Source organism: Callithrix jacchus, chromosome 22 (assembly GCF_049354715.1).
Source record: "Callithrix jacchus isolate 240 chromosome 22, calJac240_pri, whole genome shotgun sequence".
Classification (NCBI taxonomy): domain Eukaryota; kingdom Metazoa; phylum Chordata; class Mammalia; order Primates; family Cebidae; genus Callithrix; species Callithrix jacchus.
In genome coordinates, this window is record NC_133523.1 from 34,269,648 (window position 1) to 34,293,267 (window position 23,620).

At 54.9% G+C, this 23,620-nt stretch overlaps 1 protein-coding gene across 12 annotated transcripts in view; it reads left to right on the forward strand.

The window, feature by feature from the left end:
- The window catches only part of ACTN4 (actinin alpha 4), a 79,468-nt gene that overhangs the window by 44,744 nt on the left and 11,104 nt on the right, over positions 1 to 23,620 (forward strand). For 5 of the 12 annotated variants that reach the window (XM_008987956.6, XM_078359296.1, XM_002762087.6 and 2 more), the window contains exons 2-11: positions 5,693 to 5,807; positions 6,037 to 6,156; positions 9,940 to 10,026; positions 10,911 to 10,998; positions 13,266 to 13,344; positions 14,551 to 14,632; positions 15,358 to 15,443; positions 19,539 to 19,631; positions 22,383 to 22,613; positions 23,237 to 23,384. In XM_008987956.6, coding sequence (XP_008986204.2) covers positions 5,693 to 5,807; positions 6,037 to 6,156; positions 9,940 to 10,026; positions 10,911 to 10,998; positions 13,266 to 13,344; positions 14,551 to 14,632; positions 15,358 to 15,443; positions 19,539 to 19,631; positions 22,383 to 22,613; positions 23,237 to 23,384 — 1,129 coding nt within the window. Of the gene's footprint in view, positions 1 to 5,692; positions 5,808 to 6,036; positions 6,157 to 9,939; positions 10,027 to 10,910; positions 10,999 to 13,265; positions 13,345 to 14,550; positions 14,633 to 15,357; positions 18,871 to 19,538; positions 19,632 to 22,382; positions 22,614 to 23,236; positions 23,385 to 23,620 lie in introns of all 12 variants that reach the window. The other 7 variants (XM_078359301.1, XM_078359297.1, XM_008987952.5 and 4 more) reach the window with 3 other exon arrangements.

Genomic DNA, 23,620 nt, shown 5'->3' on the forward strand with positions numbered 1-23,620 from the left:
CCCACCCCGTGTTTGTGTATATCAGCTTCATGACATTAAGCAAGTCATTGAACCTCTCCCTGCCTCTGTTTCCTCATCAAATGGAGATGGTATCTCACATGATCATGGGGTTGGAGGTTTTAAAGAGTGGCTAATGTGTAAATAGAACCAGCATTTAGCTATTATTGCGAATTACCTTTAATATGTCATCCCCACCCCCCAGCCCCCCAATGCTGAATGTAATTTTGGGAGGGTTTTTGAGACAGGTTTTGGCTCTGTCACCCAGGCTGGAGTGCACTGAGGCTATCTCAGCTCACTGCAACCTCCGCCTCCCAGGCTCAAGCTGTCCTCCTACTTCAGCCTCTCGAGTAGCTGGGATTACAGGCAAGCAGCACCACACCTGGCTAATTTTTATAGTTTTTGTAGAGATGGGATTTTGCCACATTGCCTAGGCTGGTCTCGAACTCCTGGGCTAAAAAAATCCTGCCTTGGCCTCCTAAAGTACTGGGATTACTGGTGTGTGCCACAGTACCCAGCCAGAACATAAATGATAACTGTTTTGCGTCCTCCTGTGTCCAGTACATACTAGGGCTCCGAGTCAGTATTTGTGAGGCAGGTGCATGCCTCTTAGGTGCGGTGCTGAGGGCACGGACATTGCCACGTTCTGGATGGTCAGAGTTGCTGTTACCCCCATAAGGTGACCCTGATGCTGAAGCCCAGGAGAGCTCAATGCTTTTTGCCTTTCCTTCTCCCACAGAGGGCTGGCAGCTCTGGTTGCTCCCAAATGAAATGGAAACCTTGAGTTTACGTTCTCCTCTGGTGTGCCGACAGGGCACTTCTGCCTTCTTCCTCCTGCCAGAGGGAGAGAGTTTCTCTGAGGGGCTCTTCACCCTACTTTATTCCTGCCCATCACATGTTGACCCTTGTCCCCTTTGGCTCTTTCCCTGCATGGCAGGGACAGCATGACTGTTCAATGGCCTTGTGAGGCCAGCCTGCCAGCCTCACTACTTCACTCTCTTCTTTCTCTGAGGGGGCTCTGTCCCTTCTTCAGGAGGGCTTTGGCATGTACTCTTCCCAGTATCTGGAAGATATCTCATTTTTGTCTTATTAACTCCTTATCCTTCAGCTCAGAGTTTGAGAATGACCTCTTCAGGTTCACCTTTTTGTGTCTGCCCTGCCACTTGCTCGGTGCTCCCCTGCCATGCTGACCATGCTGTTCAGCTCCCATCACAGGGCAGGGGCGCAAATGCAGCAGAACACCCTGCGGGCCCGGGAGCCAAAGCACCTGCCTTTAAATCCAGCTCTGTAACTTTCTGGGTTTGTGCCTGTTGGGGCCAAGCCACTTCACCTCTCAGGCCCTCCATTTCCTCAGCTGTAAAATGGAGGCAGTACTACTAGCACCTCCCTCACAAGCTGATTATGAGGGTGAGAGAACTGGTAAGTGACCAAGTGCCTCGAGCAGTGCCTAGCCCCTAGTAGATGCTATGGACGTATCTGCTGCAGTTACTGCTATTATAATTACCAGTTTTTCTATGGGCGTTATTTCTGGAGTGGAGTGATTGCTTAATTAATGAGATCAGACTGGGAGTCTCATGAGAGTGTCCACTTTTGCTCACTGTTACAGATTTGGCACAGGGCCTGGCCCTCTGCTGACCCCCAACACATGCTTGCCCAGGAAATGAATATGTACGGACTCATGGTGGCCTGGGGCGTTGCAGGGTCGGCTGCTCATACTTTGAGAATACTGCATGGTGGAGGGTGGCATGGTGGGCGCATGGGGCCTCCATCTATAGAAACCACCTCTCCACACCATCCACCCTACGCAGCATAGTCTAAACTGGGTAGGGAGAGGAAGGGTGGAAGCAGAGTTATTTTTGTAACCAAGTAGAAAAAAAGCGATGAATTTTTAATGTCCCATTCTAACTCCAGCTCCTCTTTGCCGGTTTGTCCGCATGGAGAAGTGGCTGTTGTGGTCACCCTGTTCCCGATGGTGGCTTTGTGAGCCTCTGGTGTCAATAGATGCCCCTCATCTTCCAGGAGGCCATCAGTGGGGTTCCCCAAGCCTGTGTCAGGTCCGGGTCCAGGTGGAAGTTCTCTCTTGAGTCATCCAGGTTCAGCGAGTAGGTGTCCTCCCTGAGCACTGGTTCTGTGCTTGGGGCCCTGTCTGTATGCAGTCAGGAAGACAGAACACACGGAAGAGTTACCGCTGATTTCAAAGCAGACTTTGCTTTGACACGTGTTGATGGACGTGTCATTTTGTTTAATCCCTATCTCAGCCTCTCGGTTATGGTCCCTGTTTATCGGTAAGGAAACTGAGGCTTATTGCTTGCCCAAGGCTTCAGTGGCAGAGGCAGGATTGTGATACCCAAGCTCTTGTTTACTACCCAGTGAAAATGAGCGCAGTGGGATGTGTGTATGGAGAGTGGGTAGTGCAGCAGCCCCTCTGAGGACAAGTGGCCAGAACCCAAGGGGAGAGGTTTGTTCAGAGCCTCCTCTGCAGGGTGGGGTGGGGACCATTCAAACAGAGTCTCCTGCCATCTCATTTTCCCTGCATACCAGGGGGTGAGCTGAGGGCCTTTGCAGAGGAGACTGGATCACAGCACATGCTTGTGTGTGTGTGTGTATGTGTGTGTGTGTGTGTGCATGCACACACGTGTGTGATTCATCTGGCTCTTAGGCTCTTTATGCCAAGGAGTGTGTCAGATGCTTTAACTGAATAATTCTCTAAGATGCTTAATTCTTAGAGCACACTGCAGGAGGTAGATTCTGATAAATCCATCTTACAGGGAAAGAAACAGACTTAAATAGGTAAAGAAGCATTCAAACCCAGGTCTGTGCTCCTGCAGGGGCAGCCCACACAGGCTGATGTTGTGAGGGGTGCTGTGCGTACATATGCCTGGCCCTCCCGGCAGCCCAGGTGCCTAGGTCTGGGCCCAGCCACACCAGAGAACGGGGGCCTCGACCTCAGGAATAGCCTTCCTGTGTCTTCAGGCTGTGGGATGTGTCTTGGCTATTTTGCTGCCCAACAGTGCTGCTCTCAGGCACATGCGAGAGGAGAGGCCTGGCATCCACAGCCATTCATTCCCAGCCCATTTGCTGCTGCCCTCTGTTCTGCAGGGCTGCTGGGCTCCATGCCTGCTTGCTGCCTGCCATCGAGACTGGCAGTGCTCTGGTGCTATAAAGACACAGGCGCCATGCTTCCCACCCCTTGGAGCTCACACATGGTAGAAGAGAGAGTTCATGTGCATGGAACATCTAATAAGACCATCCAAAAGTAACTGGGGATGCTGCCAGAGAGATGCCAAGGGCTGCGTGGTGCTGAGGGCAGGCCGGGACAGAGCTGGCATACTGTGGAAGGGGTGGGCAGGACTCCTGAGACCAGGGTGGGGAGGGAGGAGACCCTGGGAGGCACAAGGCCATCCAGAGAGCTGCCACTTCTTGAACACTGCTGTGTGCACTGCAGGCGTGGCCACCTTGAGTACTCACACTGCCCGTGGCCTAGGTGGTATCTTCATCCCAATGCTGCAGAGGAGGAAATGAAAGTTAGGAAGGTTTGGTGATGTGTCCGCATGAGTGGTATAAGCAGGGTTCCAGCCCTGGGCGCTCTGAATTCACCATTGAATGTGGAAGGCTGGGAAGGTGAGTTAGTGAGCTTTGTAATGAGAACCTGCTTTGGTTCTCATCTCTCCCCTCAAGGAGCTCCTAGCCATGGGAGGGTGGGAGACTAACAGGAATTGTTTAGAGACCAGAGAGCAAGGATGGGATGTGGTCTGCAGGGAGGAGGGCATCCAAGTCAGAGCCAGGTCAGGGAAGCCATGGTGTGGGTGCCCTCCAGGTGTGGCATTTGGCCTGACTTGAGGAGTGCCAAGGGCTGGCTACATGGTGGGGCAACGTGGAGCGGATGTATCCTTAGTGGGGAACAGCATTGTTCCACCAGGAGAGGTCTCTGTTTCCCAGGCAGAGGAATCCTCCATGGTGAGAGGTGGGGTGGGGGTGGTCTAGCTGTCCACGCTTGGAAGCCCCATGCTGGGTCCACACTGTGGTGCGGTGTATTAATTAGGCAGCTGCTTTGTCTGGGAAGGGGCTTTGTGTTGAGTCTCCCTGAATAAGCAGGACTGGCGACAGTTGTCAAAACACATGGTGCTTGGCCAGAGCCTCCATGGAAGCCCCTTGTCCTCCACATGGCCTCTGCCTGCACCCTGGGCGTGGAATGTGCTCTTGTGTGTCCCTGGCAGTCTGCCCACTTCTACACTGGCCCCTGCAGATGGTGGAGGTGGGGTACAGGGGTTCCTATAAGAAGCAGATACTTGGGATTTTTCCCAGGCCGTATTGCGGGAGGGTGCGTGGGCTGGTTTCCCTGAAGGTGCCTGGGCGTGTTGGCGTTAACTGATCTGAGATTTTCTGTGGCCCTAATGTCTATGAGCATGCCCTAGCTCGCAGGAGGCTGTGTGCCCCATGCCTGGGTGCACTTATGCCCTGTCAGCGTCGTTGTTCTGTTAGGATGAGGGACTTAGACTTCTTGTTTAGCACCCTCCTTCCCTTCCAGCTGATCCTCAGAGACATTTTCCTTAGATGCGGCTGCTTACCCTGGTGAGGGTGGCCTGCCTCCCACTTGCCTTCCAGTCTTCTCTAAGCTGCATTGGGTCTTAAAAATAGGAAGGATAGGCCTGGGTGCAGTGGTTCATGCCTGTAATCTGAGCACTTTGGGAGACAAGGTGGGCAGATCCTAAGGTCAGGAGTTCAAGACCAGCCTGGCCAACATGGTGAAGCCCCATCTCTACTAAAAATATGAGAATTACCTGGGCATGTTGGCACACGCCTGTAGTCCCAGTTACTTGGGAGGCTGAGGCATGTGAATCTCTTGAACCTGGGAGGTGGAGGTTGCAGTGAGCCGAGATCGTGCCACTGCACTCCAGCCTGGGTGAGAGAGCGAGACTCCATCTCAAAAAAAAAAAAAGAGTAGGAAGGATGGGTCATGTTCTCCAGGAGAGGGGAATCTTGTTCACAGGAAGCCAGAGTACACACGTGTGCAACGCAGGGCTCAGGGCTTGTCCTGGACCACCTAAAGCTAGAAGAGAGACTCAAAGAAACCCTCTATTTATGGGAGCTTTTCTTTTCCTGCCACTTTCCTGACCCAGGTTGTATCTGTGTAAGCGATTGGAATGTGACAGCCTGAGCTCCTGCCTGGGTCAAGGAAGCCAGGGTCCAGCTGGGGCCTGTGGGTCTTCCTGGCAGATGAAGGGCTGACCTTCATCAAGAAAACATAAGCCCCATGAAGGCAGGGGCCCAAACTGTTGATTCCACACCACCAAGCCTGGTGCTCAGTCGTGTTCGTGTGACCAAGTGAGCAGGCGGCAGGCGGAGGCACTTTTGTCTGATGTGTGTACTGGGTTTCCTCGAGGCAGCTTGGGGGTATGGAAAAAGCGCGTGGTGCCAAAATGGACAGACTTGGGTACAAATCCAAGCTCTGCCACTTACCACCTGGATGATCTTGTGGTGGGTCGTTAACTACCTGAGCTTCAGTTTCCTCAAGTCTGCCTCCTGGGGTCACTGTGAGGATCAGTAAGAATGTGTGTCTTGGGCATGGACAGTGTCAGCAAGTGCTCTGTGGCAGTTGCAGTTCTGAGGTTGGGGCTGGGGCCCTGCAGGTGTGTGGAGAGAGCTCCAATGGCCAGGCTGACTCTGTGCACCACCCTTTGTTCTGCTTCCCCAGACCTTCACGGCGTGGTGCAACTCCCACCTGCGGAAGGCAGGCACACAGATCGAGAACATAGATGAGGACTTCCGAGATGGGCTCAAGCTCATGCTGCTCCTGGAGGTCATATCAGGTGAGGCTCCCAGCCACGCAGTGCCGCCCAGCGCTGGCACAGGTACTCAGCCACAGCGGTCCACAGTGATGCTGCCCACCCAGCTGTTCTGTTGCTCCTGGGGATGCAGCCTTAACAGCTGCACAGCAGCCTGGTGGGTGGGGCTGGAGTGGTTTGGTGGGCCAGCAGGGGGACCTGGTTTTGGAGGACAGAGGAAACTCTAAGGCTTCTCTCTTTGTCTGTTTCTCAGGGGAGCGGTTACCTAAGCCGGAGCGGGGGAAGATGAGAGTGCACAAAATCAACAACGTGAACAAAGCGCTGGACTTTATCGCCAGCAAAGGCGTCAAGCTGGTCTCCATCGGGGCGGAAGGTGAGCTGGAGATGGGGCAGCCAGGGTCCTGCTCAGTTTCTGACCTTCAGGCTCTGAGGCACAACCTCTGCATTCTGAAGAGAAGTTTTGTTGGTGACAGGGCACTTGGGGCACTCAAAGCCCCCGTACATACTCAGCGGTGATCACAATGACTACTCTTAATACCATGCTGGGCCCATAAGCTCCCCCAACCCTTCGGAAAAATCCAGTGGGCGCAGTCCAAATCTGGAAAGTGTAGCCCACCCAACCACGAGGGGCGGTGGCTTCTGCAGGGGGAGGAATGGTTTGACTCGGACTCAGGTCACCCTCACTGGTTCTCCTTGGGCGAGGCTTAGCAGACAGTGACAAATTTGTGCCATGGCCTCTCTCTGTACCAGGAACACCTTTGCCATTATTCCCTGCCCGGAATCAGAGAAGGGGACTGGAGGCCCTGTGTCAGGCATTGGGTTAGGGAGTGCATGGCCAAAGGTCAGTACTCAGACTTCGCCCTGCATGCACAGGCTTGGAGAGTTTGGCCTCTCTGACCACCCGAGGATCCTCCTGGGCCCCATGTAGATAAGCGGGACCACAATCCACCACCTGCAGGCCCTCACTAGAGCAGCGGAGTGGACTCTCAGCAGGACCTCTGGGCTGAGCTCCCAGGCGCTTTTAGAGACAGGCGAGGCCTGATGGAGCCCAGAAACTCCCCAGCAGCCTGGGCCCACAGTTCCGCTCATTAGTCAGAGCAGGGTTTCTTCACCCTGACATCCATGTTGTCCCAGCTTTTAGAAAAACAAAGAAAACTAATTGCCATTAATGACAGGGGCCTGAGAGTTTGGCCAAGACTCCGGGCCAGAATGTGTATACTGAGTTCCAAGGCTCTGCCCCAGCCCAGGACCTCTGTGAGGAGGGGTGCCAAGCCTTGCATGCCACAGTCGAGGTGGTTGGTGTTTGTTTAAAAAAATCACAACCCAAAAATGCAGTCAGGCCCTGAGATTTTCTGTCCTTGCATGGATCTTTCCTCTGGGCTCTGCTCCAGCCTTCTCATTCTCACAGCTGCATTTCTTTTGCTCAAATGCTAGTCTTCAAATACGGAAGGCTTTAGAGGACAGACCCGTGGCGGTCATCAGTTTTCATTTGGGGAAAAACTTGGTCTAAAACTTTTCTTCTCATGCCCAAATTGGTTCATTCCCAATCCCTGCGAACATGGGGCCTTGGAACAAATGGAGGCATTCCTGGGTCCCAGAGTACCTGAGAACCCTGTCCTACCCTGTCCCCCCGTCCTTCCACACAGTCGGGCAGTTGCAGGAGCATGTCTTCCCTGTGGGTGTGATGAGAGGGGCCAGAGGCACAGCTGCACGTCGGAGAAGCAGCTGGTGGATGTGTCATGAGAAACGCGGCCCTCTTCGCCTCACTGGAACTCCATAAGCCCTCCGTGACCAGCTGTACCCACTGGGCTGGGGAGCTGCAGCCTGGCCTGCCTCTGCAGGATCAGCTCTCGGGAGGTGCATAGCATAGATTCCCTGAGGCTTGAGCTGCCTTGCTGCACTAAGGGGCAGGTGGTGCTGCTCAGTTTCTGGGTTTGGGGCTCTGAACCGGAAGACAGGGTGGACACTGGGTCCCTCCCCTGTCTCCAGGCAGCAGAATGAGCATAGTTCCTCCTCCCAAAACCCAAAAGCTGTGACCCTGCTGTGGGAGCTTCTCAGCTGTAGCTCATGGAGTGCCCCCCTTCCTCTGGGTGTATCCCCAGGGAAGGTGGTCCCCATCTTCTCTATGACCTCTCCACCTGCTTCCAAGCAAGCCTGCCCTGGAGTGTTCTGCTCAGAGGTCGGTAAGCAGGGTCTCCTGTGGTTTCCTCGGCCTTTAGCTCTGCAGTTAGCTTTGGAACTCACCCCTCTGCCCAGCCCCTCGCCGAGAGTGGCTGCAGCAATGGAGCCCCTCTGTCTTCTTCGGAAGCCTTGTCACCATGCCACTTGCATCTGGTATGTTGACAAAGTGGAAACGAATGCCCCCAGGCATGCCTGGCTGATGGACTCTGGGATGAAGTACTCCCTTCTCTCACCCAGCCGCAGACACACAGCTGCCCTAGGCCTTGCAGAGATGGTTTTTCTCTAAGTTGTTGAGGCTGAAGAAGCTGTAGTCAAGCTCTTCTTTTGAGAAGTTTCAGCAAAATTTCTTTTTTTTCTTGAGGTGGAGTCTCGTTCTTGTCGCCTAGGCTGGAGTGCAGTGGCGCTATCTCGGCTCACTGCAACCTCTGCCGCCTGGGCTCAAACAATTCTCCTGTCTCCTGCCACCAGGCCTGGCTAATTTTGTATTTTTAATAGAGATGGGGTTTCACCATCTTGTCCAGGCTGATCTCGAACTTCTGACCTCAAGCGATCTGCCTGCCTCAGCCTCCCAAATGCTGGGATTAAGCCACCACTCTTGGCCACAAAGGTTTGTTTTTAGGTTAGTTCAGAAAGCGTGCAGCCTGGCCACCTGGCCTCGGGCCCCTGCTCTCCCCTTCCTGACAACACAGCAGCTGCGCTTGTTCCTTACTGACCTTCCAGGCACTGGGTACAGTGGTGGTCAGAGCAGTCCCACCCTCATGAATGCAGGCAGACAGTGAACAAGTAAATAGTCCAACCAACACGTGATTTCACATGGTAATGCCTGGGGGACAGCACAGGGGCCAGGGAGAGAGGAATGGGATGGCAGGTAGGGGATCTCCTTGGGATGGGCAGTCAGGGAAGCCACCGTGAGAGGTGACAGCAGAGGCTTGCACGTTGAGAAGGATCAGCCAGTTGGGGGTTGCAGGCTGGGGGTGTGCTTTGTGAGTAGACAGAAGGTATGAGCTTCTCAAAGCAAGAAAGAGCCTGGCTTGCCCAGAGGATGCAGCTAGAGAATTTTGGGAGGATGGCAGGGCCTGGGCCTTTAGGACAAGCCCTTTCCCTGTGCCAGGCACGGTGGCTCATGCCTGCAAATCTCAGTACTTGGGGATGCCAAGGCGGGAAGATCACTTGAGCAGGAGTTTGAGACCAGCCTGGGCAATATAGCAAGACCCAGCCCCTACAAAAAGTTTAAAAACTAGCCAGGCGTTGTGGTGTGCCATCTGTAGTCCCAGCTACTTGGGAGACTGAGGCAAGAGGATCGCTTGAGTCCAGGCAGTGGAGGCTGCAGTGAGCTCTGACTACACCACTGCATTCCAGCCAGCCAGACCCTGTCTCAAAAGAAGAAAGCTGACCATGCTGGCTGCTGTGTCGATGTGGATTATGGGTGGGGAGCCGCATTGAGCTCTGGAGATGACAGTGGCTTGGACAAGGGTATTGGCAGTGGGATTGGAAGAAAGTGGATAGATTCACAATAAAAATAATGTAGTGCATATTTGCTGACCAGTTGAAAAAGACCACCTTTGCCCTGAGAGCAGAAGCCTGGGGCACCCCCCTGTAATCGGAGGTTCACAGATGAAGGCAGAATGCACAGAGCACTGAGTTGAGAGAAGTGTGAATGGAGGCCACATGCCTAGGACCAGCCTCTCAGAGGAGCAGTTTTTTGAGCAGGGTCAGGAGAATGAGCTGGCTGCGGGGCAAGGGACACTCATGGCCAGAAGCCTGCAGGCGCTCAGCAGCAGGAGGCTGCAGAACTGTGCAGCCCAGAGACTGTTCCGTGGATTTTCTCTTAGGGGAGATGCAGCTGGGGGATGGTTCAGAGCCGTTCTCTAGATGGGGCTGGAAGGCCACCTTCAGGTTGGGTGGAGGAGCCTCACTCTGGTTTTAACAACCTTCTGCCCTCTGCCCTCTTCCCTGTGCTCTTCCCTGTGTGCAGAGATTGTGGACGGCAATGCAAAGATGACCCTGGGAATGATCTGGACCATCATCCTTAGGTTTGCTATCCAGGACATCTCCGTGGAAGGTGAGAGCTACCTGTATTGCCCTCCTTCCCACCTGAGTCAGGCGGGTTAGAGGAGAGTTGAAGTGTGGTCTTCATGCTTCAGGCCTCTTTCCTGCTTCCTGGGGGTCACTTACAGGGCCTGACCTTCGCAGGAGTAGTCAGTGGGTGGCAGGTGAAGGGAGGCCCCTCCCAGCCACTCGCCCCTTGGCTCCAATGCCCTCTGAGTGCCTTTGCTCTCACAGCCTCATCTCAGTGGACCCTCACCCCACCCTCATGAGGTGGCTGAGTATGGCTGGGCCCCTTTTACAGTCTAAGAACCCAAATCCCAGAACAGACTAGTGATAGAGTTGGGCCTGGGCAGAGCCACCCGGGCCAGCGTGCAGGGGCTCCTGCGTGCCAAGTGGCAGTGATGACTGGGAGAGATGTGCTTTCTACCCTCACAGGGCTCCTGGTCTGTGAGGACAGCCAAGCTGTCCATGGAGAACAGAAGGGCCCCATAGGCCTGTCCACAGCTTGTTCAAAAGAGGCCAAGGCCGGTGTCAAGGGATTGTCTGGCAGTGTGTTCTGGTAGTGAGAGGCACAGACTTGGTGGCTGAGCACACGGCACGGATTCAGGCCCTGATGCCACCACTTCCTGGGGCAGCCCTGGTCAAGCGACTTTCCTCAGGGCCGTGAGGATTAGGCTGGGCCATATGTCCTGGCAGTTAGGCCTGGCATCATTTGTCTGCATCTGGAATGGGAGTGGCCGTCTCACTGCTATCACTGCTGTTGTGTTAAAACTGATGTCCTCTCCTCTTGGATTTTGTTTGGCCCCCAGGCCTGAGGCTGAAAGTCCCATCCAACTTGGGCTGAGTTCTGAGGGTTTATTTTTGAGCCAGTGCTCACTGTCCTTGTGTGTTTTGCAGAGACCTCGGCCAAAGAAGGGCTCCTTCTCTGGTGCCAGAGAAAGACAGCCCCGTATAAGAACGTCAATGTGCAGAACTTCCACATCAGGTAAGCCCCAGCCCTGCTCATCCTCTCAGTTCCTCTGGAACCTGAGATCCTTCCTCCCACCTGCCCTGTTTCCTGTGTTTTTGTTGTGGTCTGTGAGATGCCAGCCCTCAGCCAGCCCCTCCCCTGCCATGAGCCCTGCAAGCCCATGGAAAGGTTGCCTGGTCCTCTCTGAGGAAGAGGAGACAGTTTCCCAGCCATCCAGGCTGAAGGCAGTAAGATCAGCCCTCTCGCTGGCCTCACAGAGTCTTCTTCCTCCCCAGGCAAGGTGACTCTCAGAAGCAACAATAAAGCTCTTCATTTTATTTTTGAGACAGGTTTTTGAGATGGAGTTTCACTTTTGTTGCTCAGGCTGGAGTGCAGTGCAGTAGTGAGATCTCGGCTCACCACAGTCTCTGCCTCCTGGGTCCTGGTTCAAGCAGTTCTCCTGCCTCAGCCCCCCAAGTAGCTGAGATTATAAGCACGTGCCACCATGCCCAGCTAATTTTTGTATTTTTAGTAGAGACAGGTTTTCACCATGTTGGCCAGGCTGGTCTTGAACCCCTGATCTCATGATCCACCCGCCTTGGCCTCCCAAAGTACTGGGATTACAGGCGTGAGCCACCGCACCCAGCCAAGCCAGGGTCTTGTGCTGTTACTCAGGCTGGAGTGCAGTGATGTGATCACTCCTCACTGCTGCCTTAGCCTAGGCTCAAGTCATCCTCCTGTCTCAGCCTCCCAAGTAGTTGGGACTGCAGGCACACACAGCCACACTTGGCTAATTTTTTCTTTTATTTTTAGTAGGAGCAGGATCTCCGTATTTGCCCAGGCTAGACTTGAACTCCTGAGCTCAAGAATTCCTCCTGCCCCAGGCTCCCAAAGTGCTGGGATTACAGATGTGAGCTATTGCCTGCCCCTGGCCTCTTCCTTTATTTTGACAGCTCAAAAGTGAATTGTTTTTAGAGTTGCTAGTGAGTTTAGTGTTGGGGAAAAATGTACTCTGTGGCTGCTAAGATGAACAAGCCTCGGCTCCGCCATGAACCTGCTTCCGTCAGGGTGAGGGGGAGATGAGACATGTCCATCATCACCCTAACTGAGGCAAGCATGGGCAGTGCCACATGAGGTCCAGCATGCGGCAAGAGGTGGGTCTGCCCAGTGGTTGGGAGTACCGGCTCTAAGGGCGGCCCTGAGGTCAGATCCGGTTTGCCCTGTGGCTCCACAGTCTTCTGGGTGGACCTGCCTAGGGATGAAGAGCAGGGCCTCGTGGGATTTGCAGCAGCGTCAGGCTCTCCGGGACCTTTGTTGGGTGCAGGGAGCCTTTCCTATTGTGCTCGACTTGAATGCATGTGGTCCCTCCTTTGGTCACTCTGCGCCATGTGTTGTCTTCCTTTTCCTGCCACAAACTGGCTGAATCTTTCTATATTTTCCACTCCTTTCTTCAACTAGTAAATATCCGGCATGCCCACTGCCTGCCGAAAGTGGAGATACAGTGGCACCCAAACGAAGTCCCCGTTTGTGGGAGGTTTACACCACAGTGCAGGGACCAGCCATGAATACCACTGCTGGGAATCCTGCAGCGTAACTTCAGTGAGAAGTGCTGCACAAAGACAGGGGAGTCGGATGAGGAAAGTTCCCTGGGTGGCCTTTCCAAGGAGGTCCCACGAGCTTGACCCCAGAGGGAAGGTCTCAGGGAGGAGAATGACCCATCTAGTTTATAACTGACCAACTTGGGGACTTGGGGAGGGTCCCTTTCCTCCATAGATCTGCATGCCGAGCGACGGCCTAGAGTTTAGCCAGCCCACGGACTGGCCCTCCTGCGAGTCAGGTCAGCCAGAGTGCGGAGGCCACGCAGCACAGGCACTGGCCTCCTGCAGTGGCTGCCTCCCCCAAAAGCGGTCTGTCCTGTTCAGGGTGGCCTCCCATGGAGGGTGCTGCAGTTATCAAGCAACTGTGATGAGTCAGGCCCTGATCCAAGCATTTACTTATTTAACCCCCACAACTCTATGTAGCAGGTATGTTACTATCCCCATCGTACAGACGTGGAAACCAAGATAGCATGGCTTACCCGAGGTCACACTGTCAGTAGGTGGAAAGGTCAGGATTTGGTCACAGACTGCCTGGCCCCAGAGGTCATGCTCTCAGTTTCTCTGCTACACCATCTCTACGCAGTGCCTGGCACAGGCCAGACCTCAGGAAATGGGAATTAGTCACTGCTGTGGGTGCGTAGGGCCATATGGCACTCCTGAGACAGTGAGCAGGGCCTCCTATAACCTTTGCCTTTCCTTCCCCAGCTGGAAGGACGGTCTTGCCTTCAACGCTTTGATCCACCGGCACAGACCGGAGCTGATTGAGTATGACAAGCTGAGGAAGGTGGGTGTCTCTTGCTCCCCTTGATGGCCTACAGGCGCCCTATCTGACCCCCTAACTCTGGGTCACCATCCCCATGCCCATCCATCACCAGCCTCCAGATCTGGGTTCTATACGCAGATGGGTGGGCTAGAAGAGCCTTGTGCAGGCTCTGCCAAACCCCAAACCCCTGGCTTGGTGGCTGACTCTCACCTCTTTTATTTCCCTCGGGGACTGTCCAGTCTCCCTCCATGGTATCCCAACCAACCCAGGGTTATTTAAAGGACCTGGCCAGCAATGCTTTATAACTTCCCTTCCTCAATCTTCTGGATTCTAGAACCTTCTCTGCCCAAAGGGGAAGAGGGCAAGGAATTCCAAACCATCACTGCCAATCCATGTTGCCTGTGCAGGGTCCTGTTCTCATTTGCCTGAACAAAGCCTGTATAGACTCTGGCCCTGCCCACCAGAAGCTGCCAGCCTCATGGGGAAGACAGGACAAAAACTGTGTCCAAGCCAAGCCCCACACCAGGCTGTGTACATATGCTCAGGTCAAATGGGGTGGCAGGGCATGGGGTCAGAGCAGTGTCGCAGAGAAGGCTGGCGAACCCTGAGCTGTCAGGAGTCCTGAAGGGCCCCGGAAGAAGAGGCAACTTAGAGCCAGAGGAGGGCTTCCCTGGGGAGGTACCAGAACAGACCTAGCCCATTCCAGCCACAGCGAGCAAGGGAGCTGGGCCCTGGCCAGGGAGAGTTGGGATACAGTGGGCTTTAGTCCTGTAAGCAGTAGGGAGCCTATGAGAGGGCTGGAGGATACTTAAGGGTGGTTGGGACCTTGGAGCTCTGGGTTTGCTCCCCCTGCCTGGTCTCCAGTGCTCTCTGAGGCCTGGCCCACAACTTCCGGTCAATGTGAAAACCCAAGTTTCAGGGCAGGGGGCTTAATCTAGGGTCGGTAGGTGACTGGAAATTGTATGAAAAGAGTACATCTGTATTTTTTTTAGAAAAAAGCCCATGGTTTGTCTCACAGAGATTTCACAAGGCGCCCCGTGTGTAGGGATTAAATTTATCCAGGCAGTGCCCTTCCGCTCACACAGCACACGTGGTTGAGAACTGCCTGAAGATACCCCCAGCCCTAGCCCTGCTGGGTCCCTCACTCTGAGCCAGCCCTGCCTCCCTCCTGCTCCTGGACCTGCCCTGATGGAGTTCTTCTTGCTGCCCCCACTTGCCTCCTTCCAGGACGACCCTGTCACCAACCTGAACAATGCCTTCGAAGTGGCCGAGAAATACCTCGATATCCCCAAAATGCTGGATGCAGAGGGTAAGTCATCTCTTCAGCCATCGCTCCTGGTGACCCTGTCTGTTCAGGGCCAGCCTTGGGCGAGGCCCCATAGGCACATTAGAGCTTTGGGTCACCTCAGGGAGCTGGCAGAGCCAGTGAGAAGGGCTGAATGAATCCAGGTGAACTGGGGACAGCCGTGTGGCCCTGAGCGAGGGCAGCCTGGGCAGACCAGAGGCCTTCAGGGATGGAGAAGGGTTGGGGGCGGGTGGCTGAAGGATCAACTCTCCTGGGGTTGCATCTCTGCAAGGCTGGGAAGGGCAAAGTGGCTGAGGGGACCCCTCAAGCTTCCTGTGAGCAACCCTGGCCTCTCTCTCCCTACCTGCAGCAGGCATGGAGTATGGAGCCCACCAGAGTGGAGTGTTTTGTTTTTTTCCTTTTCCGGCTTTGCTCCGTTTCCCAGCCATGCACTGCCCTGGCCGGGACCTGTGTTTCTGGCCTCTGGAGGCCTGTGGAGTTGACTGTCCTGCTGCTCCTTGAGGCCATTCTCAGAGAGAGGAAGTGGCCTCATTTTAATCTGCTTCCCACAGCCTTGACCTTTCCAGAGCCATGGGGGAGGGAGGGGCTGAGGGTGTGGCTGAGCCCATCCGAGTCTCTGCGGGTCCTTCTCCCCAACGCCGTGGCCTTGGGAGCCCTTGGATTCCAGTGAGTGACGCCTCCACCACCCGCCCCACTCGGGCAGTTTAACCCTTGTTGTTCACTTGCAGACATCGTGAACACGGCCCGGCCCGACGAGAAGGCCATAATGACCTATGTGTCCAGCTTCTACCATGCGTTTTCGGGAGCGCAGAAGGTACCGGGCAGGGCCAGGCAGGCCCTCCTCGCCGCCACCACGCAATGCTGCCGCTGCCTCTCACCTCCCGTGCTCACCTCATTTCTCTTGCAGACGGCAGTGGCCTCTCTCGGATTGGAAGCCACCCCCCATTCCCTGGCGTAGCTGCCTCCTCAGCCTTAGCTCACACACCTATCGGGTACCTCATCTGTGCCAGGCTCTTTTCCAGGCACTGAGGATACCCTGGTAACCGGGTTAGGCAAGGTCCCCGCTCGCAGGGTGCTTCCATGCTAGTGGGAGAGACACACAGCAGGCCTGTTATAGGAGTGGAATAGAGAACATGGGGCCAGATGGGGGGACAAAGATGGCTGGGGTGACCTTCAGCTGGCACTGTCAACATGGAAGGGTGACATGAGCAGGCACTTGCAGCAGGAGCTGCTAGATGCAGCTTGGGACACGGGTGTTCCAGTCAGCGGGTAAAGCACAAGCAAAGGCCCTGAGACAGGCAGAAGCTCGGCTTATTCAAGGACCGGCTAAGGAGGAGTGAGTGACAGGCAGTGATGGGTCAGGCCCCACAAGACCCTTGTGGTGTGGGATAAGACTCCGTGTTTCACTCTGAGGCCACAGGAGCCCCTTAGGGTCTTACTCCATGATGGTAGGTGCTCACTCACATTTTCAGACAGATCATTTAGCAACTGACTCCTCCAGCCCAAAACAAAGCTGCCTTTACAGAGCCCGAAGCTAGTCTGTCTCCAGCCCAGGCCTGGTTAGAAAAGGAACATACCCCATTCAGACTCAGCAAATCTCTGCAAGGCATGCCCACACAGGCCCAGGGGCTGGCTTCCAGTCCAGAGCAAGTGCTCTTCCTCCCGCATGAGCCTCGGGCTGGCCCGTCCGCCCTCCATGCGTCTTTCACTCTCTCCTGCCTTTCTCTCTCTTTCTCTCTTTCTCTGTGCAGATATTGTGGGCACTCTGAGGCCAGATGAGAAGGCTATCATGACTTACGTGTCCTGCTTCTACCACGCTTTCTCGGGGGCTCAGAAGGTGAGCTGGGCTGGGCACAGCTCGCTGCTGGGACTACAGACCTGCCTTTACCACCATGGCCATCTGTGGTTGGAACCCTGGCCAGGTCATGGGCTGCCACACCTCGCAGACTGACCCTGCTAGGTTCCAACTTGGAATGGTCCCCTGGGGCAGGTTTCCTGCCTGGCCGGTGCTGGGCCTGTGCTGAGGAGCCACAGACCTTCTCTGTTTGAACACAGCCCACCCTGGGAGGTGGGTGGTGGCATCCCAGGCTCTCGGGTGGGGAAACTGAAGCCCTGCATGATAGTCAGTGGCAGAGCTGGTATTTGACTGCTCGGCATTCCCGCTCACTCTGTCCATCATCTGCACCAGGGCTGCCTGCCTACCCCTGCCGAGCCTTTTCATGGGGAGCGCTGGGCTTTACCCCAGTTCTGCCTGGCTTCACCTGCCAGGAAAGTCTCAGCATGTGCAGCCCGAACTGCATTCATGGTCCTGACCCTCCAGAGGCCAGGCAGAGCCTGCAGAGTGTGTGTGCCAGTGGCCACCCTCCTGGGCCTGGCTGACCTCATGCTGCCCTGCAGCTCCTGCCGGACCCTCACCATCCACGCAGAGGCCCGGGCACTGCTCCCTCCACTTGCCTTGTGGTCTCTGAAGTATCTCAGGCAGCACTCCCAATGCCTGGTTTGGTGTCAGCCATTGGCACAGGTGCAGAGGAGGTGGCAGAATTGATTCTTGTTTATTGAGTGTATATTACATGCTAGGTACTCTCCAAGGCCTTCACATGCACAGGCTTCCAAAGGGTCCCTGTGCATACCCCCAGGAGAGCTAGGCACAGTTAGCCTCGTTTGAGAGAGAAGGAATTGAAGTTTAGGGAAGCAGCGAGCTGTCCCTAAAGCTAGAGGACGAGTGCCATACCTTCTAGCCCCCCGTCTAGCAGGTGCATTACCCACCATTAAGTCTGGCCTGGCCCCACTCTGCCACCTCTTGATACTGTGATGTTGGGTAGGTCACTTGACTTCAGCTTCCCCATCTGTGAAATGGGCATTGCTATAGTTCGGTCTCAGGATTGTTTTGGGATGAATCGAGCTCCTTCAGGTGAAGGGCTTAGCCCAGTGCCTGGCATGACAGGTGCCCTGTAGGCAGCCGGGGAGTCACAGTCTTGAGGAGGGTGGTTCTTCCCAGCTTCGGGCCACAAAGGCACATTTCATCACCTCTTCACCTCAGCATGCGATTGGAGCTTATGTTTGGAGTGTTCTGCTGGAGGGCACTGGCAGGGAGGGTGGAGGGAAGACCCCTGACCCACACCCCTGCAGGAAGGTGGGCAGGGATGGGCAGCAATGGACAGTTCCTCACCACAGACCGCAACTAACCGCACATTTGCCGTTGGACTCACCCCTGTGGACCCCAGGCCAGTTTCCCACCCACCACACGGCCTCACCAGATTGCTTTTTCTTCTATCCACACTGCTCCCCAGTGCTTACGGCTGAACTCCAGTCTGCAGGCTCTGAGGGATTTGGGGGAGCAGGGACTGGCAGGCGACCCCAGGTCAGAGCATAGGAGGGTGCTAAGGCACCAGGACCCTCTCCTGAGGGGGAAGCGGAGGCTTGGCTGCAGGGTGCTGGCCAGTCAGGAAGGAAAGTGCTGGGTCACCGAGCCTGTGTGCTCCTCGGGACAGCCTCGTCATGCTCTGCTCCTGTGGTGTCCTTTCCCCAAAGACCCAGTCCAAGCCCTTGCAAGAGTGCTCTCTGAGGTTCGTGCTTTATAAACGCAGGGTGAACCCCAGGCCTAGTGCCGGTGTGTCCATTCTGTCCTGATTGTTTGTTTCTAGTCACTGAAGCATTCCCACCTCATTCCTTTATTCACTCATTCATTCAGCAACCCTGAGCGCTGCCAGCACCCCAGCCCTGAGCTGGTTGTGGGAACTCAGCGGTGAAACATGATTCCCCTGCCCCGACAGCAGCCCCCCATGCTCACAGAGTGGACTTTAGTTTTGGATGCCAGTTGTCTCTGCCAAGTTAGGAGTCAAGAGTACAGCTTCTGTGACCCCTACAAGCAGCAGCCCTGGCTGTGTTTCCCACACTGCTCTGGGGCCCATGTTCATTAGCCGAGGAATCTCCTGGACCTCATCTCCAAGGAGTACTGCCTGGGGCCCTGGGTGTGTGTCCCGCAGCATGGCACGGGGTGTACACATGCGTGTGTATGCTCACATGAGCCCCAGCTGCCCCCCACCTCCTCGCCTGTCTCCAGGTGCCTCGTGTGGAGGGGAGAGGCTGGGCGTCGCTGCCTGCAGTGCTGGCTCTGAGCCATCGGCCAAGCCTCTCTGTTTTCCTTCCCCATCACTCTGTAGACCCTCCTCACTCTTTCTGTTCCTGTTCTGTTGCCGTTTCAACTCCTCTTCTTGGACTCTTTCTGTGCTTCCTGAAAGGTACCTGGTCTCTCCACTCCCTGTGTGTGCCCCCGCCCCTGTTCACTGCTCCCCAGCAGGACAGGGCACAACATTCTCTTGTAGTTCAGGCCCAGGGACTGTGTCCACCACTCCTGCCCTTCAAAGCCCCAGCACTCTTCTGCCCCCCAGATGGTGACTTCTGTCCCCTGGAGCTCCTGTAACACTGCCTCCAAGGACAGCAGAGAGGACAGGCCTGAGTGTGCTCCTGTGTATGGACTACCAGGCTCCTCCGGGGTCCGGTTGCTCCTGCTCCGCTGCCCCCAGCTCTCCAGCTCTCAGCCTCCCATCTGTTCACCTTCCCACTGGGAGAGACTCCGCTGCAGTCTTAGGTCCAATGCAACTGACCTACCCAGCCTCACCCTTCTCTGTGTGGGGCACTAGAGGGCTTTCGAGCAGCAGAGGGAGGGCTCCCCAACCCTAAGTGCCTGCTGGGTCTGGGCTCTCTGGACGGGGGCATTTTGCAGTTGGCAGTGAGGACACCAACAAGGCCTGTTGGGACAGGGCACCATCTTGCTGGAGCTGAGCTTCCTCTCCTTCCCCTCTGTGGGGAATTTTGTGGGCCATGGACCAGCTGCTTTCAAAGGACATGCCTGTCAGGAGGGAGGGTGGCCAGCCCCAGGCAGCCCTGATTGTGCGATCCCCTCCAGGCTGAAACTGCTGCCAACCGGATCTGCAAGGTGCTGGCTGTCAACCAGGAGAATGAGCACCTGATGGAGGACTACGAGAAGCTGGCCAGCGATGTGAGTACCCCCCAGTGAAAATCAGGGCCACCTTGTTACCCTCAGCCAGAGGTTACTGCGACTCTGGCAGTGGGAAAGCAGGTCTGGCAGTGAGGTGACCCAGAAAAGGCCTCGCAGTGACAGACCATCGAGTGTGAGTCAGCCAGTGTGTGACCTCTCCGTTTGGTTCCACAAGGTGAAGGTTCAGATCAGTAGCTACCTTGCCACACAGCCCCTGGGCCCCCGAGCTTAAGTTCCTACAGAGATGCTCAGGGACAGTGTTTCCTGAGCACCTCAGTGCTTTAGAATCACCCGGGGAGCTTTGTGAAAGCCCCTGTTCCCGTGCCCTGGCCCTGGAGAGAGCAATTCAGAAGGATGGAGAGGGGTGTGGAAACTGGGAGGATAGCAGGCCCTGTGCGGGCACTTCATCATGAGCAGCGCAGCAAGACGGGAACTCAGATCATCTCCTTTCCAAGTAAGGAAACAGGTCCAGGGAGGGTCAGGCCTGCTGTTACAGGGCTGGTAAAACAGAGAGCTGGGTTTCAAACCTACACAGTCCTGCCCCAGAGCTCAAACCCAATGCTTCAGTTGGCAATAAGGGTGGTTAGCGCATTTCTTCTGGAGGCTCTTCATTTTTGAAATCTCCATATTTAAAAAATAAAATTAGGCCAGGCATGGCAGCTCACGCATGTGAGGGAAGCCAAAGACGGCAGATCACTTGAGGTCAGAAGCCTAGCCAACATGGTGAAACCTCATCTCTACCAAAAATACAAAACTTAGCCGGGCGTGGTGACATACGCCTGTAGTCCCAGCTACTCGAGAGGCTGAGGCAGGAGAATCACTTGAACCTGGGAGGCAGAGGTTTCAGTGAGCTGAGACTGTGCCACTGCACTCCAGCCTGGACAACAGAGCAGGACTCTGTCTCAATAAAATAAAGTAATATAAGTTCTCAAAGAGCAGTGGTTTGCCTGCTCTTCTAGTACCAGTGGTTCCCAGATTTTGTAATCTCATGGACCAGGAAAATTTGAAAAACTATTTTGATGTCCAACTAAGGTGGCCAGGTTTTTATTTTGCCAAGTTATGGATGTTTTAAAAAGAAACACCACCATCTGTTACCACCAGCACTTCTATCACCAAGATAAGGTAAAAAGGTTATTCTTGGAACCCCAGCCGTTGCCAAGAAAGGGCAGCTGGCAACACGCCTCACGATGTATGCACACGGGTATTTCTGTCCTTGGATTTCTCACTTTGCCAGAAGTTGGCATTTGGGAACCACTTCTCTGAGTTTCTCTGTGCTGGCAGATAACTGATTTTATTATTCTAGAATTGTTTTATTATTTTATTTTTTTGAGATGGAGTTTCACTCTTGTCTCCCAGGCTGGAGTGCAATAGTGTGATCTTTGCTCACTGCAACCTCTGCCTCCTGGGTTCAAGTAGTTTTCCTGCCTTAGCCTCCTGAGAAGCAGGGATTATAAGCATATACCACCAGGCCTGGCTAATTTTTTAACTTTTTACTTGAGATGGGATTTCACCATGTTGGTCAGGCTGATCTGGAACTCCTGACCTCAGGTGATCTGCTCGCCTCAGCCTCCTGAAGTGCTGGGATTACAGGCGTGAGCCACCACATCCAGCCTAGAATTGTTTTAGAATGTCCAATTTTTTGTTACCCTTCCTTACTCCATCAAAGATCTAAGTAGTTCCTAAAAGTACGTGTTCGTTTCTTTTTTCAATTTTATTTTCTAATTTATGTCCTAGCCCCAGTGCACACACTGGTCTAGCCAGACTGAGCCCGGAGCGCCTGTTGGCCTTGCCCTCGAGGCACTTAGACAGCTTGGAGCTCAGTGAAGACAGCGGCAACCGGGCATGGGACAGCACAGAAGGGGACCTCTTTTGAGGGGGCATGGGAGTGGAGGTCTCCCCTCTAGACCTGAGGAAAAAGACTAAAAGAGCAAAGGTGTACGCCAGGCATGGTGGCTCACCCCTGTCATCCCACCACTTTGGGAGGCTAAAGTGGGATTGCTTGAGGATAGGAGTTCAAGACCAGCCTGGGAAGTATACTGAGACCCCCCTTCTCTATAAAAACTTTTTTTTTTTTTGAGACAGAGTTTCGCTGCTGTTACCCAGACTGGAGTGCAATGGCACGTTCTCAGCTCACCACAACCTCCGCCTTCTGGGTTCAAGCAATTCTCCCGCCTCAGCCTCCCAAGTAGCTGGGACTACAGGCGCGCACCACCATGCCCAGCTAATTTTTGTATTTTTAGTAGAGATGGGGTTTCCCCTTGTTGACCAGGATGGTCTCCATCTCTTGACCTCGTGATCCACCCCCCTCGCCCTCCCAAAGTGCTGGGATTATAGGCGTGAGCCACCGTGCCCGGCCTCTATAAAAACTTAAGGTGAAAGTCAGCCAGGCTTGGAGGCAGGCACCTGTATCCCAAATACTTGGGAAACTGAGGTGGAAGGATGGCTTGAGCCCAGAAGGTTGAAGCTGCCGCTGCATTGTAGCCTGGATGACAAAGCGAGAACATGAGGCATGAACAGGGAGACGCAAGGGAAGAGTTCAGTGGTGTAGGGACGGGGAGGGGCTCACGTTCCCAGAATTCTGGGTGGGGCATTCCAGCAGGAATCATGGAGAAGTTGGGCTGGGGAGCAGGGGCAGCCCCTAAGGTGGGGTCCTCAAAGATTCAGATCCCATGTGCCCATAAGCTGGGGGGCAGCCTGTCAGCACTCTGAGGGCCCCCAACAAAGGTCACCCTGGCTTCTGTGGGCCCACAGCTCCTGGAGTGGATCCGGCGCACCATCCCTTGGCTGGAGGACCGCGTGCCCCAAAAGACCATCCAGGAGATGCAGCAGAAGCTGGAGGACTTCCGAGACTACCGGCGCGTGCACAAGCCACCCAAGGTGCAGGAGAAGTGCCAGCTGGAGATCAACTTCAACACGCTGCAGACCAAGCTGCGCCTCAGCAACCGGCCGGCCTTCATGCCCTCCGAGGGCAAGATGGTCTCAGTAAGTGCCAGGATTCACAGGGGGGTGGGGTGCCCTGCTGAACCTGGGAGCAACTGTGAGGGTCAGAGGCAGCTCTTGAATTGCCTGTGGGCTTGCCATTTGGCCAGCGCAGTCTTTCCTGTTGTTGGTGTCCTGTGGGACTTCGCACGGCCTTTAGGTGGTGGGAAGAGGCACATCTCACTCAGCACTGTGCTCCCCTTTGGCCCTCACTCACTGTGTTTTACACCCAGGGTTTTATACCCAAATCCATGCCATGGGTTGTGTGAATGTGGAGTTGTATGAATTTGGAGCCGTGGTCTGCCATGACTATAGGACTACCGTGTGCTTGAGGTCCTTCATCAGCAGAGGGGCAGTGCGCTCTGGGTGGTTACCGCCACCCCATCTGTGGCATTCATCCATTCATTCATGCACTCACCTGTTTACCCATAGATTTCGTTAATCCAGAATTGATTGTACCTGTCTAGTGCTGGGCCTTCTGTAGGCATCCAGATATAATAGCAAAGCATGGCACAGCCATGACCCCAGCCAAGTTCTGCCAACTTACCATCAGCATCCCTTGGAGACATCCCCCTGGGTGCCCCTGTTCCCCTATGATAACCCTGCCTACCCCTGCCCCACCCCAGGACATCAACAATGGCTGGCAGCACTTGGAGCAGGCTGAGAAGGGCTACGAGGAGTGGCTGCTGAATGAGATCCGCAGGCTGGAGCGGCTCGACCACCTGGCAGAGAAGTTCCGGCAGAAGGCCTCCATCCATGAGGCCTGGACTGATGGTATGGCCCAGTCCCGCTCCCTTGCTCCCTTCCGGTCTCAGGCACGTGTGAGTGTGCACACACAGCCTTTACCACGTTGCGTCTGTTTCTTGGGCACCCTTTCTTGCTGCTTTAGAGCTAGGTGCAGTGGCTCACACCTGTAATCCCAGCACTTCGGCAGGCCAAGGCCGGAGGATCACTTGAGCCCAGGAGTTTGAGACCAGCTTGGGCAACATAGCAAGACCCTGTCTATACAA